Here is a 15,632-nt window from a genome sequence, read left to right on the forward strand (position 1 = left end):
ATAGCGTGCAAAATTGCTTTTACAGACGATAACGATTATTGGCCAATATATTGGTCCATCTCTAATATGTACAGTACAGGCCAAAAGTTTGGAAACACTCACTCGTTCTTTATTTATAAATTTTTCCATATAACATAATAATAATAAACTCATCCAAACTATGGCATAACACAAATGCAACTTTGGAAATTATGTTGGTGACTAAAAGCATCCAAAATAAACCAAAACTCTGTTATATTTTATTATTTGAAGTACAGTCACCCTTTGCCTAGAAATTGCTAAACCGTATGCATGTCATTTTTTCAAGAAGCTTCTTAAATTTTCTATTAAGGATGAATTTTAAAGAGTATAGAAGGAGTTCATATTTAATCTGGGCTCTTATTGGCTGCTTTTTCTTCAATAGTGTAAGTCATCTATTTCAAAAATATTATAAAAAAAAATGTATCTTTTTGGCAAGGGTATATTTTTGTCTACAAAAGTAATTTTAAGCATTTAACCATACACCTTTCATACACCTTAAATGATTTTTAAGATCATAGTTAACATTTTAGTCAAGTGTGTCCAAACTTTTGGCTTGTACTGTATGTATACTTTTGTTACCAATATGTACCTCTGAGGTACTACTATGAGCTCTTTAGGTTTTGAAAGGGTACCACCTCAGTGACAGCTAGGGACATTTTTTAGCATTTATTTCTGACAGTGTAGATTAAATGCACTGTAAAAGCATCTATCAATGCTGAAAATACATTAAATACATAAATTGTTTTGATTTCCTTTACACTTAATTTTGCCACATAGTTTAAATTCTAGATAAAGGGGTGGTTTCCCGGACAGGGATTAGACTAGTCCTAGACTAAAATAAATATAAGAGCTGTCCAAACTGAAAACAACATGCACTGACATATCTTAAAATACATCAGTGCCCTTTGTTTTTCCTTAAAAATGCATGCAGTATGTTTTCAGTAAGGCATGTTTATTCAAACTAGTTATATTTCATAATAAAACTAAGGCCTAGTCCTGTTTTAAGCTAATCCCAGTCTGGGAAACCACCCAATAATGTGCATATTTGATATCTCACTTTAAAAAGTTGTGCCAAAATTGTTGTTTTTTCTTTATAAAAGTGTGAAAGGAACACTTTTTGCATGTCTTTCATAAAGTTTTTATGTGATTAATTGTTAATGGTCTTTTAAATAATACTAAGAAAGAGAGCTTAGGTCTCAATGAGACTTTCATAAGTAAAGGACAATTTTTATGCAATTTTTCAAGTTTAAGTCTAAGTTCACCCAAATACTTATGAGAACTATAAACTATAGAGAATGGTGCAAATGTCAGCACTACTAAGAAACCTTACTGAAAAGGAATAAGGTAGAGTGAACTTCCAAAAACACACCATTCATTAGTCCTTATGAAAGTCATAAACAGGATTTCCATAGGCAAATGGCTCAATGTGTTTAAAAAGTTTCCAGTAAATGTTTATATTTTAAATTATAATTTAAATTTTTTACATTTTATAATTTTAAATATTTATATTTATAATATACAAATAATTTAAAATGTTTATATCCTCCTTTAGGTTAGTGTCTATGTATTATTTTTGTTGTTGTTGCTGCTGCTGCTACTGCCACTACTACTATTATTCAGATTAATATGATTAAGTATGAAATTAATGTCTTCAAGGTAAATCATACGAACGCAAACTATGACTTTTATTTTGAAATAATGCGCACATGCAGCCCGGATGTGACAACTTCACTCTGACTGACACGATTCTAATAACTTGTTTCTAGTAAAAGTAAACAAGGGACGAAGAATGGAAACATGGTAAAACAACATCTCCATTTTACTAACCGGTTAAAGAACCAGTTGTCACAAATGCAACGAAAAAATAGATCAACGAAGCGTAGTCTCTGTATAAATGTCCTTCTTCCTTTGTATTGAGCTTCTGTCGTGTTTCTCTCTTTCTCATGTCCCTTCCGTTTTTTGTTAAGAGATATAGTCATGGTACGAGCCTCTATTTAAAAAATAATAATAATACTGACAATATGATACTGAATTATGATTGTGGTATTGCAGATGACATAATGGACAGTGGGAAGCAAAGTCGTGCTTTACCCCCACAAAGAATAAGTGAATCTTCAAAGGTATGCATTGACATATTTATTTATTTATTTTTGTTTATGTGCTTGTTTTTACTGTATAATTTATATATTCATATTTAATATTTTGTTCTTGTGGTTGTTATTCAATGTTTAACTTATATATCCATACATACTAATATCCATATGCATAAATGTATGTTGATTCAGAGTTGGCATTAAGTTAACATTAACTTATTTCTAAACTACAGGTGTATCGGTGGGCAGAACAGGCTAACTATCTCCTTCAAGGTTTGAATGAGCAAAGGCAGCATGGCCAGCTCTGTGATGTCGTTCTGGTCGCTGACAACCAACGGGTCCCTGCCCATCGGGCTTTGCTCGCGGTGTCCAGCCCCTACTTCCAGGCTATGTTTACCCTGGGAATGCGAGAGAAACACGAAGCCGAGGTCGAGCTGGTTGGAGCCTCGTACGTTGGTGTCAAAGCTGTAGTGGACTTCCTGTATAGCGGGGAGTTACCTCTCGATGGTGGAAACATTGACTATGTACTTGAGACTGCCCACATGCTCCAAGTGTGGCGAGCTGTGGACTTCTGTTGCCAGTATATGGAGAAAGAAGTACGTGAGGACAACTATCTGTATCTGCAGGAGCTCGCTGTACTTTATAGTCTGGATAGACTAGATGCCTTCATAGACCGGTTCATTTTGGAGCATTTTGCCACGCTGTCCATCACACCTGAGTTTCTGCAGGATGTACGGCTGTCCAAGCTTTGCGCGTACCTGGCAGACGAGCAGGTCCAGCATGAAAACGAGCAGGCTCTTCTAAAAGCCGCCTTGCAGTGGTTGAACCACAGCCCCGAACGTCTCAAGTCCACTCAACAGCTCCTCTCCAACATTCGTTTTTCCCTCATCGCACTCGATGAACTCGTAGGGAGCGTATTGCCGGCCGTAAGTTCGCTGTCGCACCCGGACGCTTGCTGCGAGGCTTTAGTGGAGGAGGCGCAGGACTACCACATGCGACTCAGCGCCCAACCTGTACGGCAGACGACGCGCACATGCCTCAGAGGAGGCGTGGAGCGTCTGCTGTTAGTGGGAGGGGAGGTGTCTGAACGTGGTGAGGAGTTGAGCTCTGAAGTGTGCTGGTTGGATGAAGAAGCAGGAAAATGGGTTGTCGAGACCGAGCTACCGGCTCAGAGGAGTCACCACTGCGTTACCGTCCTGGGGGGATTCATCTTTACAGCGGGTGGGAGCTCCTCACGTGACAATGGGGGAGATTCTGCAAGCAACTTGCTTTATCGATATGATCCCCGAAGTAACCAGTGGGTTAAGGTAATTTGCCATGACATTGAAAGTTTAGCAAGCCAGTGATGTGCTGGGAGGGTTAAAGGATTAGTCCTGATAATTTACTCACCACCATGTCATCCAAAATGTTGATGTCTTTCTTTGTTCAGTCGAGAAGAAATTATGTTATTTGAGGAAAACATTCCAGGATTTTTCTCATTTTAATGGACTTTAATGGACCCCAACTCTTAACAGTTTTAATGCAGTTTAAAATTGCAGTTTCAAAGGACTCTAAACGTTCCCAAACGAGGCATAAGGGTCTTATCTAGTGAAACAATTGTCATTTTTGAAAAAAAAAAATATATATGCACTTTTAAACCACAACTTCTCGTCTATCTCCAGTCCTGTGATGCGCCAGCGCGACCTCACGTAATTGCATAATGCTGTGAAAGGTAACGTGTTACATATATGAAACGCACATTTGCGGACCATTGTAAACAATAAACTGACACAAAGACATTAATTATTATCATTCGACATACAACAACGTCGTAATGGTTCTCTTTCTCCAAACACTGGGGCGTAGTTTCGCATACGTCATCCGTGACCTCTTGGCGTGATGACATATTGCACAAGGTCGCGCTGGCGTGTCACAGGACTGGAGAAAGACGAGAAGTTGTGGTTTAAAAGTGCATTTTTTTTTTGTCAAAAAATGACAATCGTTTCGGTAGATAAGACCCTTATGCCTCGTTTGGGATCATTTAGAGTCCTTTGAAGCTTCATTGAAACTGCAATTTTAAACCGCATCAAAACTTCTAAAGGTTTGGGGTCCATTATAGTCCATCAAAATGTGAAAAATTCTGGAATGTTCCCCTCAAAAAATACACTTTTTTCTCGACTGAACAAAGAAAGACATCAACACCTTGGACGACACGGTGGTAAGCAAACCATCTGGAATTTTTTTAAGAAAATGGACTAATCCTTTAAAGAGTTCGAAAAGCACTATAGGAAACCACAATGGTTGGTACTGAATCTAGATAAATGTATAAAAAAATCCCTAATATTATTAACAGCATAGACAAGAAAAAACTATGTTAGTACCATGATTTAAGAGTTGATGCAATTGATCTTTTTATCTGTAGGGTGCTGCTATGAACCAGCGGCGTGTGGATTTCTTTTTGGGAACCATGGGGAACTGTCTTATAGCTGTTGGTGGACGCAATGAGAACGGTGCTTTGTCAACTGTAGAAATGTACCATCCTGTAGAGGACTTCTGGACTTATGTAGCAGGATTGCCCAGGTCATTTGTTTTATTTGCTTGTCTATTATGGTCTTGTCATCTGAAGAAAATGTATTTTTTTGTTATTTGATGTGATCAAGTCTGTGACAACCACAGATTGGCAAAAATATGGACGTGACGTCACCCATAGGTTTGTGTAAAGTTGGGCATTTTAACATGGGGGTCTAAAGGAATTAAACAAAAAACCCTTCAAATCAATTTTCTTTCTTGAAGGCAAAATAAATCAATTACAATATGCAATCTAAAAGTTTTTCTCATATCCTTTCACAGATTCACATATGGCCATGCAGGCACCATTCACAAAGATATAGTCTACATCTCAGGAGGCCACGATTACCAGATCGGCCCGTACAGACGTGACATGCTAAGTTATGACCCGAAAACTGCGGACACGTGGACCGAGAGACAAGCGATGGTGTTGGCACGAGGTTGGCACTGCATGGCATCCCTGGAGGACAAAATCTATGTCATCGGTGGCAGCGATGACCACGAGGACAGCATGGAACGTTTCGACGTGTTAGGAGTTGAAGCTTTCGACCCACTGACTGATCAGTGGACCAGAATCGCCCCTCTCTTGTACCCTAACAGCGAGTCAGGGGTAGCAGTCTTAGACGGAAAGATCTATGTACTAGGAGGGTACACCTGGGAGGCCATGGACTTTTCTGAGGGAACTCAAGTGTATATGCCAGACAAGGGCCAGTGGGTACTGGGTCCGAACCTCCCGAAACACATCGCTGGAGCCTCGGCGTGCGTGTGCCTCGTCAGACCTCAGCAAACGAACAGTATGGAGGGTAAGACATCAGGGCACAAAGACAGAGACAAACAGAATAGCAGGCAAGTGCAAGGAAGGTGATTTTATTGCAATGTTTTCAACATGATCAAGAGTCTGAAAAAAAAATTGTCAGTGTTTTCAAACTTTTAGGGGCTGTGTGAACTAGACATAGACAGTCAGTCAGTTTGTTGGTTGTCACAAGCCTGATGCTGTTGGCTGCTTCTGGACAGGTATTGTTGATTATAGGTCAGTTAAACTGGCTGAATGAAAGTAGAAACGCTACTAGTTTAGTCACATTACCTCTCTGGAGCTTTAAATGATGTCCTGGGACCTACAGGTGGACCAATCCTTCTGTGCTAAAATAAAACATCTTGAAGTGACCATTTTACTGTACAAGACTGTGTTTCCTGACTAAAATGAAATAACACTGATGAAGTATGTTTTTGTAATTAGAAAATGTTTAATTTATTGATCTTTCAGTGCCTTAGTTAAAATATAATGGTTCAGCTGGTAAACCTAACAATTAAAGCAATCTCTTCTTCCTTCATACTTTATTTCTCCAGATGTGCTTGGTAGTTTATAGCCATTTAAGGGTTTCACTTGAAGGGGTAGAATGGATGTGATTCCAGTCTGAGGAATACAAACACAACCCAGTTAGCTGTTAGCTTATGCCTGTCAATGGTTTTGTTTTCCACACTCTTTTTTTCACAGCTGTACATTTTTATTTGCATGTGTAATGTACATGCATGTCCTTCGAGGCAAATCCATGACCTTGGCTAGCAACATGCTCTACCAGTTGAGCTACTACACTGACAGAAAAAAATGGTCAAAATATGTTCCCCAGCTGGCACTAGGGGTGGTACCCATTCGAAAAGTACAGCTTTGTACCTAAAGAGTTTATATTAGTAGTTCAGAGGTACATATTGGTACCAAATGTATACATGATATCTATACTTAATGGTACATATAAGGACCATTTAAAAGGGCACTGCCCCAATGAGAGCTAGGGTACATATTTTGACCATGTTCCTTATTCCTGTAGCTCAACTAAATAATCGAATGTATTGGACTTTAAAAGCACTGTACACTAAATTACTCAGGATAAAAGTGTCTGTTAAACATATAAATGAAAAATGTGTCATGCAACTCGCTGCAAATATCTACTGTAAATAGGCATCAGTCTCTCTTCTATCTTGGTTTACGTGCTAACACATGACGGTAATGTCATGCAAATCTGTCCTGTAACCAGAAGCAAATAGTTTTATGTTTAAAATATTTGTACTGTGGAGTAATGTCCCCAGGGTAATGACGTGGGTTAATAGTTTTTCATACATTGATTTTTCACACAAGAATCCTTGAAAGGGGCTTAAGAGTTTGGTTTCAGATTAAATGCATCTGAACCAGTTTTTCAAGGTTTTTGGTTTCACTGGGACAGTGTTGGGTGTACTGTATTGTATTAATTTTATTACTCCTTGAAAAAGTAAAGTAAGGGATTACTCATATTTTTCCAGTAATTTAATTACAGTTAGTTCTGATGTAATTGAATTAAATACTGAAAAATAATTATGTAATACAATATTGAATTTAACATAAATATTTACACTCTAGCATTAAAATGTATGTTTTTTATGTATCATTCTCACTTTAAATACTCAATATGAGTTAAAAAGAATAATTGTAACACTCTAGTTTAGTCTTACTATTAACTGGTTGGTTATTAGCATTAATATAACTGAGATGTTGCCTGTTTATTAGTACTTAAAAGCACATATTAATGCCTAATTCTGCAAAACCGTTTGCATCCTTAATACCCAATTCCTACCAATAGTTAAACAGTAAAACAACTATTTTACTAAATATTAATAAGCAGTAATTAAAGGAATATTCCATTTTCTTAAAAGAAAAATCCAGATAATTTACTCACCACCATGTCATCCAGGATGTTGATGTCTTTTTTTGTTCGGTCGAGAGGAAATTATGTTTTTTTGAGGAAAACATTGCAGGATTTTTCTCATTTTGATGGAGTTTGGTGGAGCCCGACATTTAGTACTTGGCTCAACACTTAGCAGTTTTTTTCGACTGAGTTTCAAATGACTATAAACGATCCCAAACGAGGCATAAGGGTCTTATCTAGCGACACGATCGTCATTTTTTAAGAGGAAAATAAAAAATATCCACTTTAAACCACAACTTCTCGTCTAGATCCGGTCGTGATACGCGAGTGTGACCCCACGCAATACGTCATGACGTCAAGAGGTCACAGAGGACGAACGCGAAACTCCGCCCCAGTGTTTACAAGTGTTGAGAAAGAGGACCGTTCCTACGTTGTTGTATTTCAACTGATACTAATTAATGTCTTTGTGTCAGTTTATTGTTTAAAATGGTCCGCAAATGTGTGTTTTATATTTGTAACACGTGACCTCCCTACGTCACTACACATTTACGTTAGGTCGCGCTTAACCTAAACAAAAAGTTGTGGTTTAAAAAAGCATATTTGTTTATTTTTCTTGTCAAAAATGAAAATCGTTTCGCTAGATAAGACCCTTATGCCTCGTTTGGGATCGTTTATAGACCTGTGAGACTCCGTTGAAAAAAACTGTTAAGTGTTGAGTTAAGTATTAAATGTTGAGCTCTATTAAAGTCCATTAAAATGAGAAAAATCCTGCAATGTTTTCCTCAAAAAACATAATTTCTTCTCGACTGAACAAAGAAAGACATCAACATGTTGGATGACATGGTGGTGAGAAAATTACCTGGATTTTTCTTTTAAGAAAATGGAATATTCTTTTAAGAGTTTAATGAGGCAAAACACTGCAAAAAATGACTTTCTTACTTAGTATTTTTGTCTTGTTTTCAGTAGAAATATCTAAAAATTCTTAAATTAAGATGCTTTTTCTTGATGAGCAAAATGACCTAAGTAAATAAGTCTAGTTTTAAGACAAATAATATACAATTCAAGTGAAATTGTCCTTAAAACAGGCAAAATTATCTGTCAATGGGGTGAGAAAAAAAATTGTGAAATAAGATTTCTTTTTTCTTAAACACTTAATTCAAGTAAAATTTTCTCACCCCATTGGCAGTTATTTTTGCTTGTTTTAAGCACAGATTCCCTTAATTTGTATATTTTTTGTCTAAAAACTAGTATTTTTTTCTTAGGTCATTTTGCTCATCAAGAAAATACATCCCGATTTAAGAATTTTCAGACATTTCCACCGAAAACAAGACAAAAATACCAAGTAAGACAGTCATTTTTTGCAGTGTAAATAGTTAGGATACTCCACTCCAAAGGGATACTCCACTTTTTTTGAAAATATGCTCATTTTCCAGCTCCCCTAAACTTTTAATTTAAGTTAAACATTTTGATTTTTGCCGTTTTGGAGTCTATGTAGCTGGTCTCTGGGTCTGGCGGTACCACTTTTGGCATAGCTTAGCATAATCCATTAAATCCGACTAGACCATAGCGTCGCGCTAAAAAATAATATTGAAAAGAGTTTAAATATTTTTCTCGTATGGTATTTAGCAGCAGCCGAAAATAGTCCCATTAGTAACTTTTAATAGCAGGGAACTATTTTCGGGCAGTACGTAATATCACTACGCCTGCTGCAGCCATGTCACAGCAGCAAAGTCCTTGATTATTACGCCAGAATGAAAAAAACAGTGTCCCTTTAATAGTGAGAATTGGTTCTTAAAAAGTATGGCCAGGATAATGTATGTCCTTTATATGATTTATTTGAGCCGTTTCAATCTTTGTAGCATTTACTAAATAGGATTTAAAGGGTTGGTTTCCTGGACAGGGATTACCTTAAGACAGGACTAGTCCTTAGTTTAATTAGGAAATATAACTAGTTTGAACAAACATGCCTTACTAAAAACATTACTTGTGTGCATTTTGAGGCAAAATAAAGGGCACTGATGTATTTTAAGATATGTAAGTGCAAGTTGTTTTCAGTTTGGACAGCTCTTACATTTATTTTAGTCTAGGACTAATCCCTGTCCGGGAACCACCCCAGAAAGTAATTAATTACTTTTTAAAGAGAGTTATTTGTACAGTAATCTAATTACATGATTGAAGATGTAATTAGTAACTAGTAATTAATTACTTTTTTTAGTAACACCCAACATGGAACTAAAATCCGAAGAAACCGTAAATCATATTTGTACACATATTTTTGTGTCATTCTTTTTTTGTTGTTTCAATAATAACACAGAGATGTGTGGATTCTGGGACAACGCATTAAGTGTGTTAACACTGTGTTGTTTTTAACACATCCGTTCTAAGAGTCCTTACTATATATGCAAGATAACAACATGTACAGTAAACTTACCCTGGTATGACGCAAGCCTTCCAGCCACGATTCAGAGACCTGAGAGCTTTCATGTCCTCTTCATCCAGAGTAAAGTCAAAGATCTGTATACACAGAAACACAATAGTGAGCATCAAAGTTTGATTTCAATCATTGATTTCACATTCATTTCAATCTTTGACATGACCTTACTCAGTCAATGTTAAAGATATCAAGGTTATATTTCCACAGAATGTTCTTTATATTACATAGTAGGATTTTATGTAGAAAAGAGTCAATTATAAAAAATAACTCTTTTTGAAGTTTTATTTTTGCATAAATGCATGAAATATTTGAAATTGTAGGTTTACCTTTGTGTTCTCTAAAATGTGATTGGGTTTTGTACTCTTCGGGATCACTGCAATGCATTGTTCAATGTGATACCTCAACAGAACCTGCATCATCATCAAACGCAACATTAAACCTAATAAAAATAAACAGTACAGTAGATGTACAACATGTACTACAGGTTTTAACAGACGTATGACCTGTGCAGCGGTTCGCTTGTGTTTCTTTGCAACATCCACAACCACAGGATCCTCTTGTAACTTGTGGGGATCTGTGTCTCCTCTTTGGCTGCGGAGGTAATGAAATTGAAGAGGAAGACTCTTGCAGACTCTTTATAGTGTTTATATAAACAATAACACATACTGATTTGTTGACTAATACATTTGCCAGCTTTCTCATTTGCTTTGCTGAGATTCAGCTCTTACTTTGAACTTACAATTTTGGAGGTCTCCCAGGTGAACCGAATGGACTGTAGGCTGTAAGAGCAATGTTCTTGGACTTGCAGAAATCGATAAGATCAGATTGAACCAGGTAAGGATGAAGCTCCACCTGTGGAGAAACAACTTGATTTACCTACAGTTACTACAATGTTGTTCTCTTTTGATTATATCTTCTCCAGATGGCATGTTCCCACCGTGTAGGTGGTACTGTATAGCTGGTTCAACAGGATTACCTCACTTTATACCTGATTAACAGCGGGTGGGATTTTGGCCACAGACAGCAGTCTCTCCAGCTGCTCAATTGAGAAGTTAGACACACCGATACTTTTCACCTTCCCTGTGGCTTTCAGTGCTTCCATTCCCTATAGGTAACCATACATTGTAAAGACTCTGAAGTCACTATTTATCCATTTCAAGTGTTGTTTTAGTTTGTATTACCTTCCACACATCTACATAGTCGATTTCAGTTGTGAGTATCTTTCCATCCACTTCTGGAAGAAGCTCATCGCCCATTTTCTATAGGGTATTGTAAAACAAAAGCTGAAGACTTTAACTTACGTATAAGCAATAAAGGTTATATGCTTATTTTTCATAACTGTGAGATACCAAACACTCAATAAGGCTACTACTGATCAAGTTTAATGAAAAATTTATCCAATATAAAGTGCTTTTGAAACGTTTTTGTACACTTAGGGGCAGTTTCCCGAACAGGGTTTAGAATAATCAAGGACTAGGCCTTAGTTATATAAGGACATTTAAGTAGTTTTTACTAACAAACTTTACAAAAAGCATTACTGGTGTGCATATCGAGACAAACAATATATATGTGAGTACAAGGTTTTAGGGATTGGCGATAATTTGCACGTGATTTCATTGCATTTCGTCAGTGAAGCCGGTTCCTTGATTTGAAGTAAATCACAATCCAGATAATTTACTCACCACCATGTCGTCCAAAATGTTAATGTCTTTCTTTGTTCAGTCGAGAAGAAATTATGTTTTTTGAGGAAAGCATTGCAGGATTTTTCTCATTTTAACGGACTTTAATGGACCCCAACACTTAACAGTTTTGGTGCAGTTTGGAATTGCAGTTTCAAAGGACTCTAAACGACCCCAAACGAGGCACAAGGGTCCTATCTAGCGAAACGATTGTCATTTTTGGCAAGAAAAATAAAAAATATGCACCTCTAATCCACAACTTCTCGTCCTCCTCCGGTGCTGTGACGCGCAAGCGTGACCTTACATAATACGTCATCACTTCAAGAGGTCACGGATGACGTATGCGAAACTATGCCCCAGTGTTTACAAGTGTGGAGAAAAAGGACCGTTCCGACCTTGTTGTGTGTCGAATGATACTAATGAATGTCTTTGTGTCAGTTTATTGTTTAAAATGGTCCGCTAATGTGCGTTATATATATGTAGCACGTGACCTTTTCACGGCATTACGCAATTACATGAGGTTGCGCTGGCTTGTCACACAAACCCGGAGGAGGAGGAGAAGTTGTGGTTTAGAAGTGCATGTTTTTATTATCTGGCCAGGGATGACAATCGTTTCGCTATGGGACCCTTGTGCCTCAATTGAGATCGTTTGGAGTCCTTTGGGGCGGCAGTTTTGAACTGCGTTGAAGCTGGTAAGTGTTGGGGTTCATTAAAATCCATTAAAATGTAAACTTCTGTCACCACAACGGAAGGCCCGCCTCTCCTCTCATTCGATTGGACAATGGAAGAACGCGTATGACATTGGACGCTTTTCCGCTCTGAGCGATCCTTCAAAAATGCGTGGTGTGGCAGGCGGCAAAAAACGCAAGGCATTCGGCGCGCATAAACAGCGCAAATAGCGCTCACTGCCCATAGAAAATAATTCAAAAAAGGCGCCTGCAACTCCCATAAATGTGTTTAGTGTGATCGGCCCCTAAAACTTTCAAATTCCGCTGCAACCTGAATGGATGCTTGCGATTGTTTTAGAGGTTGGGGCATAGTTTTAGCCCCGCCCAAATAATCCTGAACACAGAAATGTGGAAAAACTGTTTAACGGTGTAACTCCACAATTCATTACTACATAGTTTACAGTCTTTGTAACGTGTTTTAGCAAAACATTTCTAACATTTATAAAGTGTTCAGAAACAATTCTCTGAAATGACTTTACATGGGCTTTAAAAATATAGACCATTGCAAAATGAGTTCGGAATAGTCCGGCATAAATTTTAAGGGGCCACTGCATATCCTTGTATCTATTACCTTTAGTCCTACTGGGAAGTGCACCAAGTAGAGGTCCAAGTACTCAAGCTGAAGGTCATTTAGAGATCTGTTTAGGCACAAAGGAATGTCCTCAGGTGCGTGATGGGTACACCACAGCTGCAAAAGAGATGCAAGTTCAAATTATGCCAAGATTTTTTTCATTTTAAAACTTTGGTTTTCGAGTTAATGCTCCAACATTACACCGACTTACTTTACTGACAATGAACATGTCCTGACGTCTGATGATGCCCTGTTGTATCATTGATTGGATGGCTTTGCCCAGTTCTGTCTCATTCCTATAGCTGTGAGCAGTATCTATGTGACGATATCCAGCAGCTATCGCTGCCTCGGCGGCCCGCTGACACATACCTGCACTAATGCCCTGTTCACCGTGTAGTAAAACATTAAATCACTGCTAGTTTCTATTACCTTAGGTTATACATTTATCACTGGTGTGAGATATTTTCATGATACAGTAACTGAGGCAGAAATCATAAAATAAAGAATTCAAGTTGGAATGACAAAAGATAAAAGCAAGATAAAAGGATAGTTTTGAAACATTTTTATAGTTGGACTTGTTGTCACTTCATGGGGTGGTTTCCCGGACAGGTATTAGACTAGTCCTAGACTAAAATAAATATAAGAGCGGTCCAAACTGAAAACAGCTTGCACTGACATATCTTTAAATACATCAGTGCCTTTTGTTTGTAGCAAGGCATGTTTGTTAAAATTAGTTATATTTCCTTAATAAACTAAGGCCTAGTCTTGGTTTAAGCTAATCCCTGTCCGGGAAACTACCCCTATATGGTTTAAGGTGTCACGAAGCAGGTATGTAATAAATATAAATGTAGATAAATTTAAAGCAGCATAAAAAAGAAGTATATGTCACCAAACATCAATTAGCATTGGTTGTTGCAAGTAATTGCAAAAAATATTAAATAAATTCAGGGAAAATAGCATGAATCTCAAAATCAAATGTGGATCAATTTATCTGAATTCCCACTATATGTTTGTGCACCGCAAAAAAATATTTTTCATACTCCGTGTTTTCTTGTTTTCCAATACAATTATCTAAACAAATTAATCTAAACAACAGCAATATATATATTTATTTGATTTTGTATGATACAAGTAAGAAAAATGATTTAAAAGGAATTGCATTATTATTATTGTTATTCACAATCATCAATAATTTTTTGCAAAACAAGACAAAAAGTACAAGATTTTTTGCAGCGTGTGTTTAATTTGAAATTAGTATGAAGCTACGTAAATGTAATGCTACCTCTGCCTTCCATGTTCCAAATCCAAGCAGTGGCATGTATGTGCCATCATTTAGTTCAATCTTCTTGGGTTGTGTAGTACTGTCCTCCATGTGAATGTGTCAATGTGAAATGAGCAGCAGATAAACAAACTGTCCGTCCTTCCTGTCTTATTCATATGCCTCTACATTTGTTGCTCTCTTTGCAATATAAGCAGTACTGTAGCCTTGTTATCTTAGCAGTTAATCATTGAACTTGACCAGGAGTGTGTATGAGTGTAGATGTACTTGTATTGTGCCGTATGTATGTTTCCTCAGACTGCAGCCTGTTGGCATGAGTGTGTAGGTAACCTTTAGAACCAAGCTCATGTGATCCACTGCAACTTCCTTGACATCTGTGTCAATCAGGAAGTATCTTTCAAAGCCAATACACACTTTGTCCCTCTCTCCTTCAAAGCCATTACCGACTATCTCTCTTCCTCTCAAAGCCTCTCTCTTTATCTCTCTCTCGATCGAGACTAGGGCTGTCAAAAGATTCATCGTGATTAGTCGCAAACAAAATAAAAGTTTGTGTTTGCATAATATATTTGTGTGTGTATTGTGTGTAATTATTATACACATACAATTAAGAAAAATTTAATTTAAGTTTTTTATTTATTTATATATAATAAAAAGATATTAGAATAAAAAATATATACAGTACTGTGCAAAAGTCTTAGGGCACCATGCCACAGTTAGATTTGTGGTTTTTGCAATGTTATAGTGGTCATATATAATTGTTACTCAGTCTCTTTAATAAAATACATCCTGAAAATACAGGAAATGTGTATGTAGTATTAAAAACTGTATAAAAATGTAAACTGATGTGTCAAGTTTTTAGGGTAAACTCCCCTTTCACTTGAGCAATAGCAGGAAAATGCAGGATATCTTTAACCTAAATAAAATTAAGAAGAAATTAAGTCTTTTTACTTAATTCTGCTAAAAAATGCTCAAGATATGTTTAGTGCCAAGAGAGGTCACACTAAACACCGACGATGCCTCAAGAAGACATTTATTCCTGAAAATAATTTTTTTTAAACATATTTCCTGTATTTTCTGTTTGTATTTTAATAAAATAGATTGAAAAATAAATATGGAAGGACATTAAAACTTCTAAAACAACAAGAATGATGGTGGTGGCCTAAGACGTTTGCACAGTACTGTGTATACATGTAAATGTTTCTTAAATGCATACATGCATGTGTGTGTATTTATATATATATAAAATAATTACACACAGTGCACACGCATACACTCACCTAAAGGATTATTAGGAACACCTGTTCAATTTCTCATTAATGCAACTATCTAATCAACCAATCACATGGCAGTTGCTTCAAAGTATTTAGGAGTGTGGTCCTGATCAAGACAATCTCCTGAACTCCAAACTGAATGTCAGAATGGAAAAGAATGCTTGGGAAAAGCAATTTTGAGCGTAGCATGGTTGTTGGTGCCAGACTGAGTATTTCACAATCTACTCAGTTACTGGGATTTTCACGCACAACCATTTCTAGGGTTTACAAAGAATGCTGTGAAAAGGGAAAAACATCCAGTAAGCGGCAGTCCTGTGAGCGAAAATGGCTT

The 15,632-nt window shown here is 37.0% G+C and overlaps 2 protein-coding genes across 4 annotated transcripts; one reads left to right on the forward strand and one right to left on the reverse strand.

Annotated features, from left to right (window-relative positions):
- The first annotated feature begins 1,677 nt into the window (after positions 1–1,677).
- Positions 1,678–5,841, forward strand: klhl36 (kelch-like family member 36). 3 transcript variants are annotated; one of them, XM_055174471.2, is made up of 6 exons: positions 1,932–2,001; positions 2,074–2,141; positions 2,348–3,421; positions 4,516–4,673; positions 4,944–5,507; positions 5,596–5,841. In XM_055174471.2, exons 1-6 carry the CDS (start codon positions 1,965–1,967, stop codon positions 5,609–5,611), a joined length of 1,917 nt encoding a protein of 638 aa, XP_055030446.2. In that variant the 5' UTR covers positions 1,932–1,964; the 3' UTR covers positions 5,612–5,841. The 3 variants fall into 3 exon arrangements, with proteins under 3 accessions (XP_055030447.2, XP_055030446.2, XP_055030445.2); XM_055174472.2 differs by lacking the exon at positions 1,932–2,001 and adding an exon at positions 1,678–1,821 and having other exon boundaries at positions 4,944–5,841; XM_055174470.2 differs by having other exon boundaries at positions 1,933–2,001; positions 4,944–5,841.
- A 44-nt stretch (positions 5,842–5,885) lies between these two features.
- LOC129419353 (1,5-anhydro-D-fructose reductase) lies at positions 5,886–14,307 on the reverse strand. Its single transcript, XM_055174473.2, has 10 exons — positions 14,034–14,307; positions 12,963–13,133; positions 12,752–12,868; positions 10,955–11,032; positions 10,762–10,878; positions 10,513–10,625; positions 10,277–10,364; positions 10,100–10,183; positions 9,771–9,853; positions 5,886–6,075 (listed from the first exon to the last, which is right to left on the reverse strand). The coding sequence occupies exons 1-10, from the start codon at positions 14,121–14,123 to the stop codon at positions 6,042–6,044; spliced, it is 975 nt and encodes a 324-aa protein (XP_055030448.2). The 5' UTR covers positions 14,124–14,307; the 3' UTR covers positions 5,886–6,041.
- Positions 14,308–15,632: the final 1,325 nt, after the last annotated feature.

Source organism: Misgurnus anguillicaudatus, chromosome 15 (genome assembly GCF_027580225.2).
Source record: "Misgurnus anguillicaudatus chromosome 15, ASM2758022v2, whole genome shotgun sequence".
In the NCBI taxonomy this organism is placed as follows: Eukaryota; Metazoa; Chordata; class Actinopteri; order Cypriniformes; family Cobitidae; genus Misgurnus; species Misgurnus anguillicaudatus.

Excerpts from the sequence above, each read along its gene's own strand:
- klhl36 (XM_055174470.2), top strand. The coding sequence starts at position 1,965 with ATGTCCCTTCCGTTTTTTGTTAAGAGATATAGTCATG. Across the intron at positions 2,142-2,347 it reads GAATAAGTGAATCTTCAAAG|GTGTATCGGTGGGCAGAACA; the intron begins GTATGCATTGAC and ends TCTAAACTACAG. Across the intron at positions 3,422-4,515 it reads GAAGTAACCAGTGGGTTAAG|GGTGCTGCTATGAACCAGCG; the intron begins GTAATTTGCCAT and ends TTTTATCTGTAG.
- LOC129419353 (XM_055174473.2), bottom strand. The coding sequence starts at position 14,123 with ATGGAGGACAGTACTACACAACCCAAGAAGATTGAACTAAATGATGGC. Across the intron at positions 12,869-12,962 it reads ACATGTTCATTGTCAGTAAA|CTGTGGTGTACCCATCACGC; the intron begins GTAAGTCGGTGT and ends TCTCTTTTGCAG. Across the intron at positions 10,365-10,512 it reads CCTGGGAGACCTCCAAAATT|CCAAAGAGGAGACACAGATC; the intron begins GTAAGTTCAAAG and ends TTACCTCCGCAG.